Source organism: Aethalodelphis obliquidens, unplaced genomic scaffold (genome assembly GCF_003676395.1).
Source record: "Aethalodelphis obliquidens isolate GAN/ISIS:26980383/991018 unplaced genomic scaffold, ASM367639v1 scaffold22, whole genome shotgun sequence".
In the NCBI taxonomy this organism is placed as follows: Eukaryota; Metazoa; Chordata; class Mammalia; order Artiodactyla; family Delphinidae; genus Aethalodelphis; species Aethalodelphis obliquidens.
In genome coordinates, this window is record NW_020837966.1 from 5,988,074 (window position 1) to 6,003,657 (window position 15,584).

At 38.1% G+C, this 15,584-nt stretch overlaps 1 protein-coding gene across 2 annotated transcripts in view; it reads right to left on the reverse strand.

The window, feature by feature from the left end:
• Nucleotides 1-469: 469 nt before the first annotated feature.
• The window catches only part of HESX1 (HESX homeobox 1), a 23,629-nt gene continuing 8,514 nt past the window's right edge, over nucleotides 470-15,584 (reverse strand). The window contains exons 3-6 of one of the 2 annotated variants that reach the window (XM_027121148.1): nucleotides 2,448-2,727; nucleotides 1,729-1,928; nucleotides 1,338-1,439; nucleotides 470-1,241 (exon numbers count right to left, since the gene is read on the reverse strand). In XM_027121148.1, coding sequence (XP_026976949.1) covers nucleotides 1,143-1,241; nucleotides 1,338-1,439; nucleotides 1,729-1,928; nucleotides 2,448-2,604 — 558 coding nt within the window. In that variant the 5' untranslated portion in view covers nucleotides 2,605-2,727 and the 3' untranslated portion in view covers nucleotides 470-1,142. The remainder of the gene's footprint in view (nucleotides 1,242-1,337; nucleotides 1,440-1,728; nucleotides 1,929-2,447; nucleotides 2,728-15,584) is intronic. The other variant, XM_027121149.1, reaches the window with a different exon arrangement.

Sequence of the window (15,584 nt, forward strand, 5' to 3'; positions counted from 1 at the left end):
AAAAGAAGGGCAGAGGAATAGGAAGGAAAAAAAGGCAAGCAAGGGAGAATTCAATCCAAATGGGCAAACTTGAAATACAGCTTCCAGGAAACAAAGTCAGCGTTCTCCAGCTCATATCAAAAAGAACACCCTTCCGTTAATTAACTGGAAAATAAATACCCAGATCTCCAGTGGCAGGACTCCCTTGTGACGCATCTTATCTTATTCCTGTCTTTAACTGGCAGGTACAGTGGCAAATGCAAAGAAAATACAGTTTTGGCCCAGAAAGTGCCCTGATTATTTCCAGTGACAATGTCAGAACATATACAAAAGGCAGGAGAGTTATCTTACCTCCTCAGTCAACATATATATTACTTGTAACAAAATATACAGGTGATTGGAAATCACTAAACTGGAAATAGATACAAGCCAGATGATCATTCTTACTTTGATGAATGCAAGTAAAGTACAACATTAAGTGGACTAGAAAAACATTTTAAAATTTGCATTTATTTGTAGCTCAGTTCTTTTGTGCAATGCAATACTAATGGCATGAATAAGACAACTCATGATTTTACATCTCTACTTTGGCAATAATAACTTTGCTTTAAAAAAAAACAACTTGAAACTGGAATGCTATACGGATTTGTATTGATATATGGTGAGAAATTCTCACTGCTTTCTGCCAGAAATCAAAAGGAACAAAAGATTCACGAATAAATCACACTAATATATTTAAGTATAATGTTTCAAAATGCAGTTGAAGGAAACTTATTGAAACAAATCACACCTTTGTGCCATTCTTCAGATTATTTGACTTGAATTATTTTGTAAATGGAATCCATTTGTGGAGTCAATTAGTCATGAGTTTACTGATTTTAGCAAACTAATTTATTAGATTAAATTTGCTCACAAAAAATAGCTGGCTTTTTCTGAAAATGTTTATTAAAATATATAGGAAAGGCCTTTATTGTAACTAAAAGTGCCCAAGTATAATAGGTACCATGTTATAATAGTAATTATTTACAATATATTTTCAGAAAAAAAAGACAATACTCAGATTAAACACGGAAAAGAAAACATCACATTTTTAACACTTGATATCCCCATTGATTCTTTATATTCCACAATTGGAAGATAATTCCCCATGTTTAGTTTTCTATCTATTCCAGGAGATCTGTGTTGAAATTTTTTTTGGCCATGAGAAACTGTGATTCTCTATGGGATCTTTTCAGCTTTGCACGCCGATTTTGGAACCAGATCTAAAATTAAGGAAAAAGAAAACAGATCTGAGAAATGTTATTTTATTATTCTTAACATTTTAATTACCACGAGTAATAACTAAATTAAAAAATTACCTGGATTCTGTCTTCCTCTAGGTTCAATTTTCGAGCTAAGTCTTCTCTGATATCAATGCCAGGATAGCAGTTTACTCTAAAGACATTTTCCAACACTTCAATCTAAGAATAAGGAAACAGTTATTTAAAGTGTTGATCTTTGGTATGTTATCATAAAATAGACTTTAATTTGTATAGCAACATAATTGCATTTAAATCTTGGGCAATTAATCTGTATGCCTTTTTTAAAAAAATTACTATCCAGAAACTGTTAAAGAGAGAGAGATAGAGACAGTCTATTGTTTCATTAATAAGGATTCTAAACTGAGATCCCAAGGTGGATAGGCTTTTGCCCAACAGGGTGTCAGTTAAAGCCTTTGTATTATGATCGTTGGTTGAAAAAACTTCCTACCTGGTTTTGAGTAAAAGCGGTTCTGGGTCTTCGGCCTCTATACCAACTCAACTCTCTTTTCAAAGAAAGTCTTTCTGAGGGTGAAAAGTAATCTTCATATTTCAAAACACTTTCTTCCGGCACTGAGTGATCCACAGTACAAGGTAATGAGATCCCATTAGGAAGACTCGGGACATGTAGACATAGGTTAACCTCTTTCCCTAAAAACAGAAAAATAAATCCCACCTTAGATGTCCAATTCTATATTCCACAAAGTTCTATAAGAAGTAATTTCAGGAACTTGTCTTTAATTTTCCTAGTAGAATTCTTCTGGGTTTCACAGAACTGACCTTTCATCGACCAAAATCCAAAAAGCAAACAAAAATGAAAACCCTGCCTTGCTGATAGAGGACATATTTTGGCCTCTGAATGTCATTTAATTTTCAGTGAAAAGAGATTTAGAATATCTGATATGGCAAATACACCCAGAGATCTTCTGAAGAAAATGAAGGTTCTTGGCATTTCCTGTGGGTGAACTTCATATCCACTTGGATCTAAGGCCGATGTTCTTTTTATTTCCCATAGGACTCAGCTGGAGGCATTAAAAGTGCTAGATTCTTCAATTATGTAATTGGATGAAATTGCAGTTTTTCTCTAAGTCTATGTAGTACGAAAAAAAGGTCAAATTAAACATTGCAAACTAATTAACAAAGAATTTTAAAAATTAAGTTGTGGCGTACCTGAAGCGCCGCAGGTGTCTGCCCAGGGCCTGTGGGGTTTCATTGATGGAACACAGTCTTTCTTCTGGTCCAGTCCTAAGATGCTCTCAATTGAAAAGGAGCAGGGCAGGGGTTTGCTTTTCCCAAGCCGAGCACCTTCTTGAAGGCTGGGAGACATCCTCGTGTGGGCTGCACAGAGCTATAGCTCTGGCCTCTCCACTCCTCCCTGGCTGGCTCTGCCCCACGTGTACCGGGCTGAACCTTCCTGCAGTTCACCTTATGGCTCCGCTGACGATGGGGGCTGGATTTAGAACGTCACTAATTAAAATCCCGTCTTAGAAAGTTTTAGCATGTCAATGAACACTGGCCCAGCCAGCAGCTCCAGGAGTTAATTGTTTATTTGTTTGCAAGTAATTAGCAACTAATGGTTACACCAGGGGGGCCACGTACAGGGACAAAAAGTGTTATCTCTCCTAAGCAGAACACAGACTTAACTTTCTCGAAAAGAAGTGATGCACAGACTAACACTCCTCTTTTATTTGAAATCATTAATGTATAAAATCATGCTTTTTATTCTGAAGTTTATACTTTCATGAACTCCAGTTACCTAATACAGGCAAGAAAGGAGAGCAGTCAAGTAATAAATAATCTAATTTAAGTGAATTTTCTTCCAAAGAAATTGGAAAAAATAATAATCCCTTAATGCTATTATAGTAATTCTGATGAAAAGGCCTGTTTTTCACATGCATATGTAATAGTGAATGTTGTCAATGAAAACACAATAGTATTTGGAGTGCAGCATACTGGAAAAGGTTGGCAATGTTATTAACACTGAGTTTAATTGTCTTCCAAGTGCCTCGATTAATTCATAAGGAACAGTTGCACCAAGTATTTTAAATAATTAATGAGCTAATTCTCTTCTTTCATCTTTTCTTTTAAATGAGAGAGATACAAGTTTATATGAAGATTCATATGTAACCGCCTCCAAGCAACTAAAAAGTATGACTATTGAAACTAAAGGAAGAATTTCTCTCCCAACATAGTTGTTTCAAAGAAAAAAAAACAGTTTATCTTTTAAAGAAAAATTTCTCTCTGTTGATATTTTGAGGGACTGGAGGGTTTTCATGAGGACAATAAGGTTTGTGAAAAATAACCAAGAACAGAATATTTTAATGTCATCATCCTAAGAAAACATGAAATTAAAAGAGAAACACACCTGCTAATTGGGAAGATTCTGAAGTGGCCACTTCCTACCAAAGTTGTGACACTTTTAGTTCTTGTACTCTCCTGCTCCTCTTCTTCCAATACCTTCTTGATGATAAATTTAACTGCTCAGCTTTATCCAGCATTTAAACAACTATTAGGCTTTTCTTGTGGGAAGAGGAAAAGTAGTCTGTGTCATAGAGGAAACAGCCTCTACAGGACTGAGCTCAACTTCATCAGATTTTGCCCTATCATGATGTCACTTCCTATCACAATGTCATAAATACCAAGCTAAATTCCTCCTTACACTAGCTCTAGAGTGAATAAAGGATCCACACACAAAGCATCAACAGGCACACAAGATAGATTTATAAATATACAAGTAAAGCCATCCTGACAATGAATAAACTAGTAAAACATTTATACCTTGTGGAGGTTTTGCCTGTAGTGTCTTGGGAGGTAGACTGTGCAATGGTGAGGGTGACCTTACTCTGGGAAGACTTGGAGGAAGAGATTGATTCAGAACCTCCCAGATTCCTTTCTCTCCTTTGAAACATTCATGCATTCATCCATTCATCCCGCAGTTGGGTGAACATCTACTGAGTACCAGAAAAAACAGAATAGGATCCTTGCCTTCATGTGCCCATGAAGCTCACAGCGGGCGTGGGAGTGGGGAGACAGGCAACAAACAATAATTGTAAATAAGTAAATAATCTCGTACATTAACTAGGGATGAGAATGGAAAAAGAGAAAAGGTAAGTCAGGTAAGGGAGGTGGAAGGAGGCCTCACTGAGACCTTCAACCCCACAGATTAGTGTCCTAGAGGCACAAGTTTCAAGGATGCCACAACACAGGCTGAAGCAACTCCAGTCCCTAATTTCTTCTTTACGAACACAAACATTGCAATATTTTTATTTCTCCTGAGTTGATTTTATCTGGACTTACTTATAACATTTTATATATGGATGAGTAGATGGAAATAAAAGATAGCAAAGAATTTCTTTTAAAATGTGGAGGAAATGTTTTCTCATATACTCATATAATGAATTTTTATATAGCACTTAACCTGTGCCAGATACCATTCTAGGTGCTAGAGATTAGTGATAAACAAAACAAGGTAATTTTAGAGAGTGATAAACTCAATGAAAGGAATAAACAAGGTGATGGTGATAAAACATAACAGGGGTAGAGGTGGAATGGGAAGAGAGTCTTTAAGTATTGATGGTCAGGGAGGCCTCTCTAAGGAGGTGACATTTTAGCTGAAGCTGAGGATGAGAGAAAGCTAGCATGCCAGGATCTTGAGAAAAAGCATTCCAGTCAGAAGGAACAGCAAGTACAAAGGTCTTGGAGCTGAAAAGCATTGGAATATTTGAGGAAGAAAAGGGCAGTTAGCCAGAGAGAAGTGAGTGGTACCAGATGCTATTGTTTGGAGAGCCAGGCCTGGCTGGATTAGAGATGCCTTTATAAAGACCATTGTAAGGAGTTCAAGAGCAAAGGGAACCCACGGCAGGGTTTTAAGTTGGGACTAATATGATAGTCTGAGCTGTTTTTACTCACAACACTTCTGACACCAAATGTGTATGGGTTTTTCCACACCGAGCAATTCTCCAGTTCTCTGCAGACATCAACAGGGTGTCCTACAATTCAATTCTGACACTAACTACCTGGAGCTAGTGCAGACCCCACAGGTTAAGGGCTCAGTACCACGAGACTGCCCCCACTCTAGAAACTAGTTTGCAAGTCCCAAGTTGCCACGTGTACTTCTGACCAACCGACTGTACATCTGGGGTTCCCACGACCCACTTCTCAGGTTCAATTATTTGCTAGAATGGCTCACAGAACTCAGGAAGGCATGTTGCTTATGTTTACTAGTTTATTATAAAGAATACAACTCGGAAACAGTCAAACGGAAGAGATGTATAGGGCAAGGTACGGGGGAAAGGTCAGAGAGCTTCCATGCCCTCTCTGGGCACACCACCCTCCCAGTGAACACCATTTCAATGTGTTCGCCACCCTGGAAGCTCTCTGAACCCTATCCTTTAGGGGTTTTTATGGAAGTTTCATTGCATAGGCAAGACTGAATAAATCATTGGCTATTGGTGACTGATCTCAATCTCCAGCCCCTCTCCCCTCCCCTGAGGTTAGGAGGTGGGGCTGAAAATTACAAGCCTCTAATCTAGGTTTGGTCTTTCTGGCAACCAGCCCCCACCTTGAAGCTATCTAGAACCCACCAAGAGTCATGTCATTAGAATAAAAGATGCTCCTATCACTCTTATTACTCAAGAAATTCCAAGAAATTTAGTAGCTGTGTGCCTGGAACTTGGGACAAAGGCCAGATATATTTCTTTTTATTATATCATAGATAGGACTTATGGTTTTAAAACCCCACCCTGGCTGCTACGTAGAAAGAGACTGAAGAGTGATGAATGTAACCAGGAAGATCAGTTGGGAGTTGTTTATTCAATACCTTTTTACTGAGCATATACTAATGCCAGGCATTGTTCTAGGTATGATGAAAACAGAGATAGCTGTCTGGGGCAAGAGATGAAGGCTAATAGCGGATTTGGGGAGGGATACAATTCTTCAGGAGGTTGTGGGAGACTGAGTAATTGAATAATTAGTACCAATTCTTCAATCCCCATAATATACTATACAGCCACCCCCTTGCTGTGGCCTCATAGTGGATATAGTGTACTTCCCACTCCTTAGCTTTAGGCTTGTCTATGTGACTTGCTTCAGCCAATGGGAAGTGATGTGAGCAGAAGCTTGAAATGTGCCAGCATGACTGGTTTTCCCTCCTGAGCTTCTGATATCACCATGTGGTCATCCCTGGGGTAGCTGCTGCCCCTCAGCCTGAGTCCCAGAATGAACACACAGATCCCAACCCATCCTGCAGCCTGCAGTCAAGTAGGCCAAGCCCAGGCAAACTCAGCCAAACACCAACTGACCTACAGTACTGTGAGTGAGAAAAATAAATATTCGTTGTTTAAGCCATTGAGATTTTTGAAGTTATTTGACACATAGCATTGTGGAGGAAATAGCTCATCCATTCAGGGAGAGAAAAACACATCCTGCTGATGGACTGGTGGAAATGAAGGAAAGAGAGGCATTAAGGATGACTGTTTTTTGGCTTGAGCAAATATAGTGTCATTTACTGCGGTGTGAAAGCCTGGATTAGGAGAGGAAAGGTTTGGCAAGAAGTGAAGAGTTCAAGTTTGGATAGCAAGTAGGCTACTGGGTTTATGAGTATGAGCTCCGGGCTGAATCTCTCAAGTTTGTGCATTACAAGCATAAATCATAGGTATTAAAGCCATTAAAATCTAGAGGTTTGCATGAGATCACCAGTGAATGGACCTAGATACAAGAAGGATCTTAGGACCAAGTCTGAGGTATTCCAACATTTGGAAATTGGAGAAGATGTGCTGGAGAAGGAACTAGAGAAGGAAACAGCTAGTAAGGCAAGAGAAAAATCTGGAGATACAGTAATTGACCCAAGAGAGGAAAAAGGATCAAGGAGAAAGATGGCTACAATAGCATCTCAAGTGGTCTTCCTGATCTCCTTCCCATCCTTGATCTCCTATGGCTTTCTATCAACACAGTAAACAGCCAGAGGGATCATTTAAAAACAAGTCAGTTCAGGGAATTCTCTGTCTGTCCAGTGGTTAGGACTCCGTGCTGCCACTGCAGGGGGCACGGGTTCAATCCCTGGTTGCCTGGTTGGGAATAAGATCCTGCAAGCCGTGCAGTGTGGCAGAAAAAAAAAAAGTCAGTTCATATCATAACTCTGCTCAAAAAATGGCTTCCCATCTCAGTAAAAGTCAGCCTTTATAGTGTCCTACAGGCTCTGACATGATTTGCCAGCCCCCCTTCCCTATCTGATCTTACCTCTTATTACATCTCCCATGCTCACTTTGTTCCAGCTACACTGGACCTCTTCCTGAAAACACAGGCACAATCCTGCTTCAGGAGTTTACACTGGTTGTTCTCACTACCTAGAATGTTCTTCCTTCACATATCCTCATGGACTACTCTGTTACCTCCTTCAAGTATTTCCTCAAATATCATTTTCTCAATAAGGCTTACTCTTCCTGCCCCTTTAAAAATTTCAACCTCTCTTTCAGGATTCCTGAGGCCCTCTGCCCTGCTCCAATTTTTGTTAAAAGCATTTACTACCTTTTGACTTTTTATATATCCTTTTTTGTTGTTGTTTTGATTTTGTTTTTTTTTTTTTTGTGCCAGCACAGCGTAGCGTGCGGGATCTAAATTCCCTGATCAGGAGTCGAACCCATGTCCCCTGCAGTGGAAGCATGGAGGCTTAACCACTGGACTGCCAGGGAAGTCCCTTATATATCTGTTTATTATGTTTATTGTTTACTGCCTGTTTCCTATCTCTAGAATTTTTGTCTGTTCTGTTCATTCTAGCATCCAAAACAGTACTCGGCTCATACTAGATGAAAGAATAAATGAATGGTCAGCTGTGTCAATACTGCTGAGAGGCTGAGTGAAAATATACTAGGTTTGTTAACAAGGGGGTTACTGTCAACCTTGGCAAACTGGAGGGTAAAGAAAAAAGCCAGACTTGAAGTAAACTGGAGAGTGAATGGGATATTTCTGTTCTAGCAATATGCTGGACCATATTCCTTGAAAGACCCTTCAACTACAAAACAATTAGATCCTGGGTAAAAAATACCTTCAAATACATTGCTGAGATCCCCATAAGTAAGGGAAATTTTCTTTGTTCACCAAACAAAACAATAAAAACCCAACAATCAAGAAATGAAATCAGAACTGGGAGCAGTGATCAGTAAACAAATGATAAATACGAGGTAACCCACAAGGGAAAAATCCTTAGCATCACTGAAACCAGGATTCTAATCCTCAGGCTAGCGGTAGACGGGGGCGGGGGGGCACCGAACTGAACTCTCTTACTTCAGGCCACTTCAGTAATGGTTCCTGGCAAAAGCAGACCAAATTCTCTCTGGAAGAAAGCCTCCCTAATTTAGGTCCACAGGATTCCCACAGATTAAAAGTAAGCAAATATAACCTCACAATCAAAGATTGGCAAGCACATGAGGCCAGCTACCATGACATGTGTAGAGGCCAACATGGAGAGGAACTGAGGTTTCCTGTCAATAGTCAACACCAACTTGCCAGCTATGTGAATGAGTCACTTGGGAAGTGAATCCTCTGGCCCTACTCAAGTCTTCACATGACTGAAGTCCCAAATGACACCTGATCACAATATTAACAGAGACTCCAAGACAGGACTGGGTATCCAAGTCACTCCTGAATTCCTGACATAGAGAAACTGTGAGAGGTATTAAATGAATACTACTTTTTTAAACCACTAAGCTTTGGGTGATTTATACAGCACTAGATAATTTATCTAAAAAGCTCCTCATAAAAAAAACTGGGCACAGGGAACTCTACTCAATACTCTGTAAATGGCATATAAGGGAAAAGAATCTAAAAAAAAAAAAAAGTGGATATAGGTATATGTATAACTGACACACTTTGCTGTACCGCACAAACTAACACAACATTGTAAATCAACTATACTCCAAAAAAAAAAAAAAAAAAAAAAAACTGGGAAGGGAGAACCTGTAGGTAGACTGGTCAAGAAAAAAAGATAGAACACAAATTACCAATATTGGGAATAAAGAGGTGATATCACTACAGAAATTGCAGACATTAAAAAGATAAAAGAATATAATGAACAACTTTATATCAGTAAATTCAACAACTTACATGAAATAGGCAAGTATCTCGAAAAATATATGATTACCAAAACTGAGACAACATGAAATAGAAAACATGCCTAGTTCTATATCTATTAAAGAAACTGACTTGGTTATCAAATTCTTTCCCACAAAGAAAACTTCAGGCCCAGATAACTTCACTGGTGAAGTTTATCAAACATTTAAAGAAAATCTTGGGACTTCCCTGGTGGCGCAGTGGTTGAGAATCCACCTGCCAACGCAGGGGACACGGGTTCGATCCCTGGTCTGAGAAGATCCCACGTGCTGTGGAGAAACTAAGCCCGTGCGCCACAGCTACCGAGCCTGTGCTCTAGAGCCCCCGAGCCACAACTGCTGAGCCCATGTGCCACAACTACTGAAGCCCGCGCGCCTGGAGCCTATGCTCCGCAACAAGAGAAGCCACCACAATGAGAAGCCGGCGCACCGCAAAAAAGAGCAGTCCCCGCTTGCCACCACTACAGAAAGCCCACACGCAGCAACAAAGACCCAACACAGCCAAAAATAAATAAATAAATTTATTAAAAAAAATTTTTTTTCAGCAAATTAGGATTAGAAGTAACTTTCTCAATCTGATAAAGGGCATCTATAGAAATAATCGGTTAACATACTATTTAGTGGTGAAAAATTGAATGTTTTCTCCCTAAGATAAGGAACAAAGCAAGGATGGTCACTTTCACCATTTCTATTGAACACCAGTGCAATAAAGAAAGAAAAAGAAATAAAGATTATATAGATCAGAAAGGAAGAAGTAAAGGGTCTCTTTTCACAGATGACATGATTGTTTACAATAGAAAACTTTTAAGAATCTACAAAAGCTACTAAAACTAATAAGTGAATTTAGCGAAGTCATACTATAAAGGTAAATATACAAAAATCAATTTAATCCCATACATTAGCAGCAAACAAACATATACTTATGCTATGATCTAGCAATTCCATTCCTAGAAAAATGAAAACAGGTCCACAAAAAGACTTGCATGAGAATATTCACAGAAGCTCTACTGATAATAGCCCAAACTGGCAACTAGGTGTCTATCAGCAGGAATGCAGATAAACTATGGTATAATACAATAGTAGAATACAACTCAACAATATAAAGGTATTGATATATAGTATCAATATATGGAAAAACACTGATGAATTTCAAAAGCATTTCAAAAACATTATAAGTCAAAGAAGCCTTATACAAAAGAATACGTGAAGTTTGATTTACTGATGTGATGTTCTAGAACAGACAAAACTAGTTTATATTGAAAAAATCAGAATTTGGAGTTGGAGGCAGAGAATGAATGGGAAGAAGAATCAGGAAACATGGGGGGTGATGGTAATGTTCTATATCTTGCTAGGTTTTGGATTACATAGATGTATTCACTTGTCAATAATTATTAATACTCTAAGATTTATGCACTTCACTGTATGTAAAATTTTATCTGTTGAAGCATAAACGAGTGCTGAACTATAGTTAATGATACACATGCTAAAGAGTTTAGGGGAGAAGTATATTAATGTCTGTAACTTTAAAATGCATAAAAAATAAAATAGATTGGTGGATGGATAGATATGTGGTAATAATTAAACATTATTCTATAATTGTAAACAAATAGAACTTCTAGTCCCATAAAGTTTTCTAAAATGAGAGACATGTTCTGTGTTTGCACTATCCAATATGGTAGCCACTAGCCACATGTGGCTAATGAGCACTTGAAAAGTGGCTAGTGCAAGTGCTGGTGCAATTAAATTTTAAATTTAATTCTCCTGTAATTTATTTACATTTACGTAGCCACTTGTGGCCAGTGGCTACTATATTGAACAGCACAGACAGAGAATATTGCCATCACCGCAGAAAGTTCTGTTGGACAACGCTGGTCTAGAAGTACAGAACAATGTTGAAAATAGTGATGATGAAAACAGACATACTTGTTTTGTTCCTGACATGAGAATACTGTTTCACCACTAATATAATGTCTACTGTTGGTTTCTAATAAGTGCTGTTTATCTAGAGTAATGTTATAATGAATACAAACACAAAATATCTATAGTGATTTATAGCTTTTAAAGCATTTTTAGTGTATTTGTGCTTAATCCTTTAATAAATCCTCCACTATTTGGTAGCTGAGAAAACAAACTGAGAGTTCAGTTGTAATTTGCAGAAGTCACCAAATAGCAGTGGCAGAGCCTTGACTTTTCCATCTCCAAATTCCCTGTTCTATTGATTTTATCAATTAATGGCCACTGTAACATCTTCACCAATGATCTCATGATATAAACATCAAAGTGTACTGATCCATTAAGAAAAAGGTTGTGAACCTAATTGGGAAAAGAACTTGAAAAAGAATAGATACATGTATATGTATAACTGAATCACTTTGTTGTACAACTGAAGCTAACACAACGTTGTTAATCAACTATACTCCAATATAAAATAAAAAGTTAAAAAGAAAGAAAAAGGTTGTGAAACCTTGCTTATGATCAATCCTCAATATCTTTCAACAGTTATTTTGAGATGAGAAATAAAAGCCTGACACATTGACACTGAAGAGACTTTAGGAATTGTAAAATTGAACAGCCTATATTTTAAACATCTACATGTTCAAGGTGAAGTAAAAGTTGAGAGGTTTATGTTTTATTTTGCTTTAGTAACTTGTAAATCAACTCAGGCTTTGCTAACATTTATTTTCTAATTATGTATTTCTATTAAGTCCCAAATCATTAACTATCAGGAAAAATGCCCAATGTGTTAGGTGTTTTGGCAGAGATTTTTAAAATCCAGTCATAGCATAATAAGAAATAAAATCAGCCTGTGAGCATAATAAGAAAGAAATGCAATAAGCAAAGCTTTAATGACATTTGCCCCTTACTTCTGCACAGGAATTACACTGTTCTATTTGAGACCCTCAGTATTTTTAAATATTAAAATGTGTTTTCTAAAATAAAATACTTTATTTTTTACTATTACACATACAGTATCTCCTAGAGCAACGCTAAAGCAGACATTCAATAAATATTTGTTGAATGAGTGAATAAACGGATGGATGGATAGATGGATGGATGGATGGGACTAGGAAGAGGTGACATTTGTAAGCTGGACAGGCAATGTAAATTCTGTGTGTTTACTACTGTTGTCATTGCTTTTTAATGTGTAAAAGTAGTCCCAGTTTTCTATGAACTACTTATGTATGACTCCAGGGTAATCCACAAATTAGACATTATGACATTCTGAAACTATAATTAAATAAAAAGTGAGATGGGGGATTCATTTTTAAAATCTGAGCTTAAAATTTAAAAATCCTGAGGCACAATTCATATCTGTGACACACTGTCATTCCTCAGGCCCTCCTCAGCCATCATTGTAACTTGAGACACATGGTATATTTCCCAGTGGCTACAAGGTTCAGGAGAGTTGGGACTATTTCACACACTTCTGTCTCTCCCAGCACGGCTCACAGTGCCCATCAAACAGGAGATATTAAATAAAGACTTGTAGAATAAGTTCACTCTATTTATAACATTTAGAAAACATTTTAGGCTTTGCTCTTCTCAACCTTAAGAGTATAGTTTCATATTTTTACACTTTCAAATCAGTCAAAATTGTTTTCAGTGTAGTGCCTTGCATACATCAAGCCCTTGATTTTAAAAATTTGATGTAAAATCATCTAAAACTCTGATACATTTCTATTTTTAAAAAAATTCATTTAATACTATGGTACATAGAGTAAAATATGATAGTCCCTTTCAATTCTACCCCATTTTTACTCTCCAACCCACTGGCCACCATTAACAGTTTAGTGCTGCTCCTTCCTGTCTTTTTAGAATGCCTTGACATAAAGAGGTAGATGCATGCACACACGTTTTCATCCACATGGAGTCAGACACACATACTATTCTGCAATGTGGTTCCCCCACACTGACAAGACATGACATCAGCACACACAGCTCTACCTCATTCTTCAACAGCTGCTTGGTGCTACATCAAGTGGAAGAACCATAATTCATTGAACTATACCCCTGATAATGGCACTTACGTTTGTCTACAATTTTTTAAACTATAACAAACAATGACTACCTTGTTAGCACATACGCAGGAGTATTTCCATGAAAAAGTTTCTTTGAAGAATATATTATTTCTTTATCACCCAAAAATAAACCAGAATTTATTATGAAAAAAAAGAATATATTATTTTTTCGCTGGATTCTGCCATATTTCCTTCTAAGAAATCTTTACCAATGAACACTCCCACCCAATCTAGCCCTTGTCTTTATGTCCTCCCCAGATTGACAGTGGGAACAAGAAAACTCAGGGCTAGGTTAAATTAGACTCAGGATTTCCCCAGACTCAATAATCAAAGATAAAATAGTTTAGGATTTAAGGCTGCCAGGGGCTCAGGCCTACACGTTAGTGCCATTTAATCTAATCATTGTAGATTAAATGAGAGTTGTCAGTTAACCTGAGAACCTGATTGTTATTTATAACATTGTTTCTGGAGGATAAATGTCATGGTTCTTATCAACTTAAAAACAACCTTTTGAATCACAACAAACATTTATTAAACTCCAGCATATATCAGGGATGTACTAGGTAACCAGGGGATGAAATGATTTCTGCCCTCAAGAAACTCATGATCAAGAAGGTAGTCATTAATATTAATTTTGTTCAGTGTGATAATGAGATTATGGTTATATTTTTTTAAATGCCCTTCTAAAAGATATTCTACTTAAGTATATACAGGTGAAATTTCAGAATTTGAAATTTTAGGTTTCTGGGTTTTGGTTGAAAATACTTCAGGAGGGCTTGCTTCCCTGGTGGCACAGTGATTAAGAATCCGCCTGCCGGGCTTCCCTCGTGGCACAGTGGTTGAGAATTTGCCTGCCAATGCAGGGGACACAGGTTCAAGCCCTGGTCTGGGAGGATCCCACATGCTGTGGAGCAACTGGGCCCGTGAGCCACAACTACTGAGCCTGCGCGTCTGGAGCCTGCGCTCCGCAACGAAAGGCCGCGATAGTGAGAGGCTCGTGCACTGCAATGAAGAGCGGCCCCCGCTTGCCACAACTGGAGAAAGCTCTTGCACAGAAACAAAGACCCAACACAGCAAAAATAAATAAATAAACTCCTACCCCCAACATCTAAAAAAAAAATCCGCCTGCCAATGCAGGGGACACGGGTTGGAGCCCTGGTCCGGGAAGATCCCACATGCCGCGGAGCAACTAAGCCCGTGCGCCACAACTACTGAGTCTGCGCTCTAGAGCCCGTGAGCCACAACTACTGAGCACACACAACACAACTACTGAAGCCTGCGTGCCTAGAGCCCGTGCTCCGCAGCAAGAGAAGCCACCGCAATGAGAAGCCCGCGCACCGCAACGAAGAGTAGCCCCTGCTCGTCACAACTAGAGAAAGCCTGCACACAGCAAAAAAGACCCAATGCAGCCAAAATAAATAAATTAAATAAATAAATTTAAAAAAAATTTTATATTATAAAAAAAAAAGAAATGAAAATACTTCAGGAAAACCCAGAAAGAAAACAAAGGTAATTGAAGCAAGTGTTGCAAAATGTTGATAAGTGCTGCATTGGACTGATGGGTATATGTGGATTCATTGTCTCTAATGAATAGAAATATAGTAATGTGGGTTCATTATTTTCTCTACTTTTGTAAGTATAAATAACAAAATTCTCTCATTCTTCTAGGAACACCAATCAATAAATACAAAATTTCAATATAAGAATATAATAAAGATGTGTGCACAAGAGGCTATGGGAGCAGAAAAGGGCCCAGATCACTTGAGTGAGACTGAGAAGGGCTGAGGAGTGGTAAGAGCCCAACTCTGGTGTCATACTACTTCGGTCCAAATTCCAGCACTGTGCCTTTTTTTAACTATGTGACCTTGGGCATGTAACTTAGTCTCTCTGTGCTTCAGTTTCCTCTATAATTAAATGGGGATAATTATAGTACCTAATTGAGGATGAAATGAGATAATACTTGCAAAGCCCTTGAAGTAACACCTGACACATAGTAAACATTATGTAAACTGCTTGCTATCATTTATTACCATTATCAATGTTACTATGAAGGCTTTTCAGAGATGTCTTCAGGTAGAGATGTTTCAAGAAAAGGTCAGAGAAAAGCAACGTAATGAAGGCCAGTCAGGTATAGGGGTGTGTGTGTGTGTGTGTGTGTGTGTGTGTGTGTGTGTGTGTGTGTG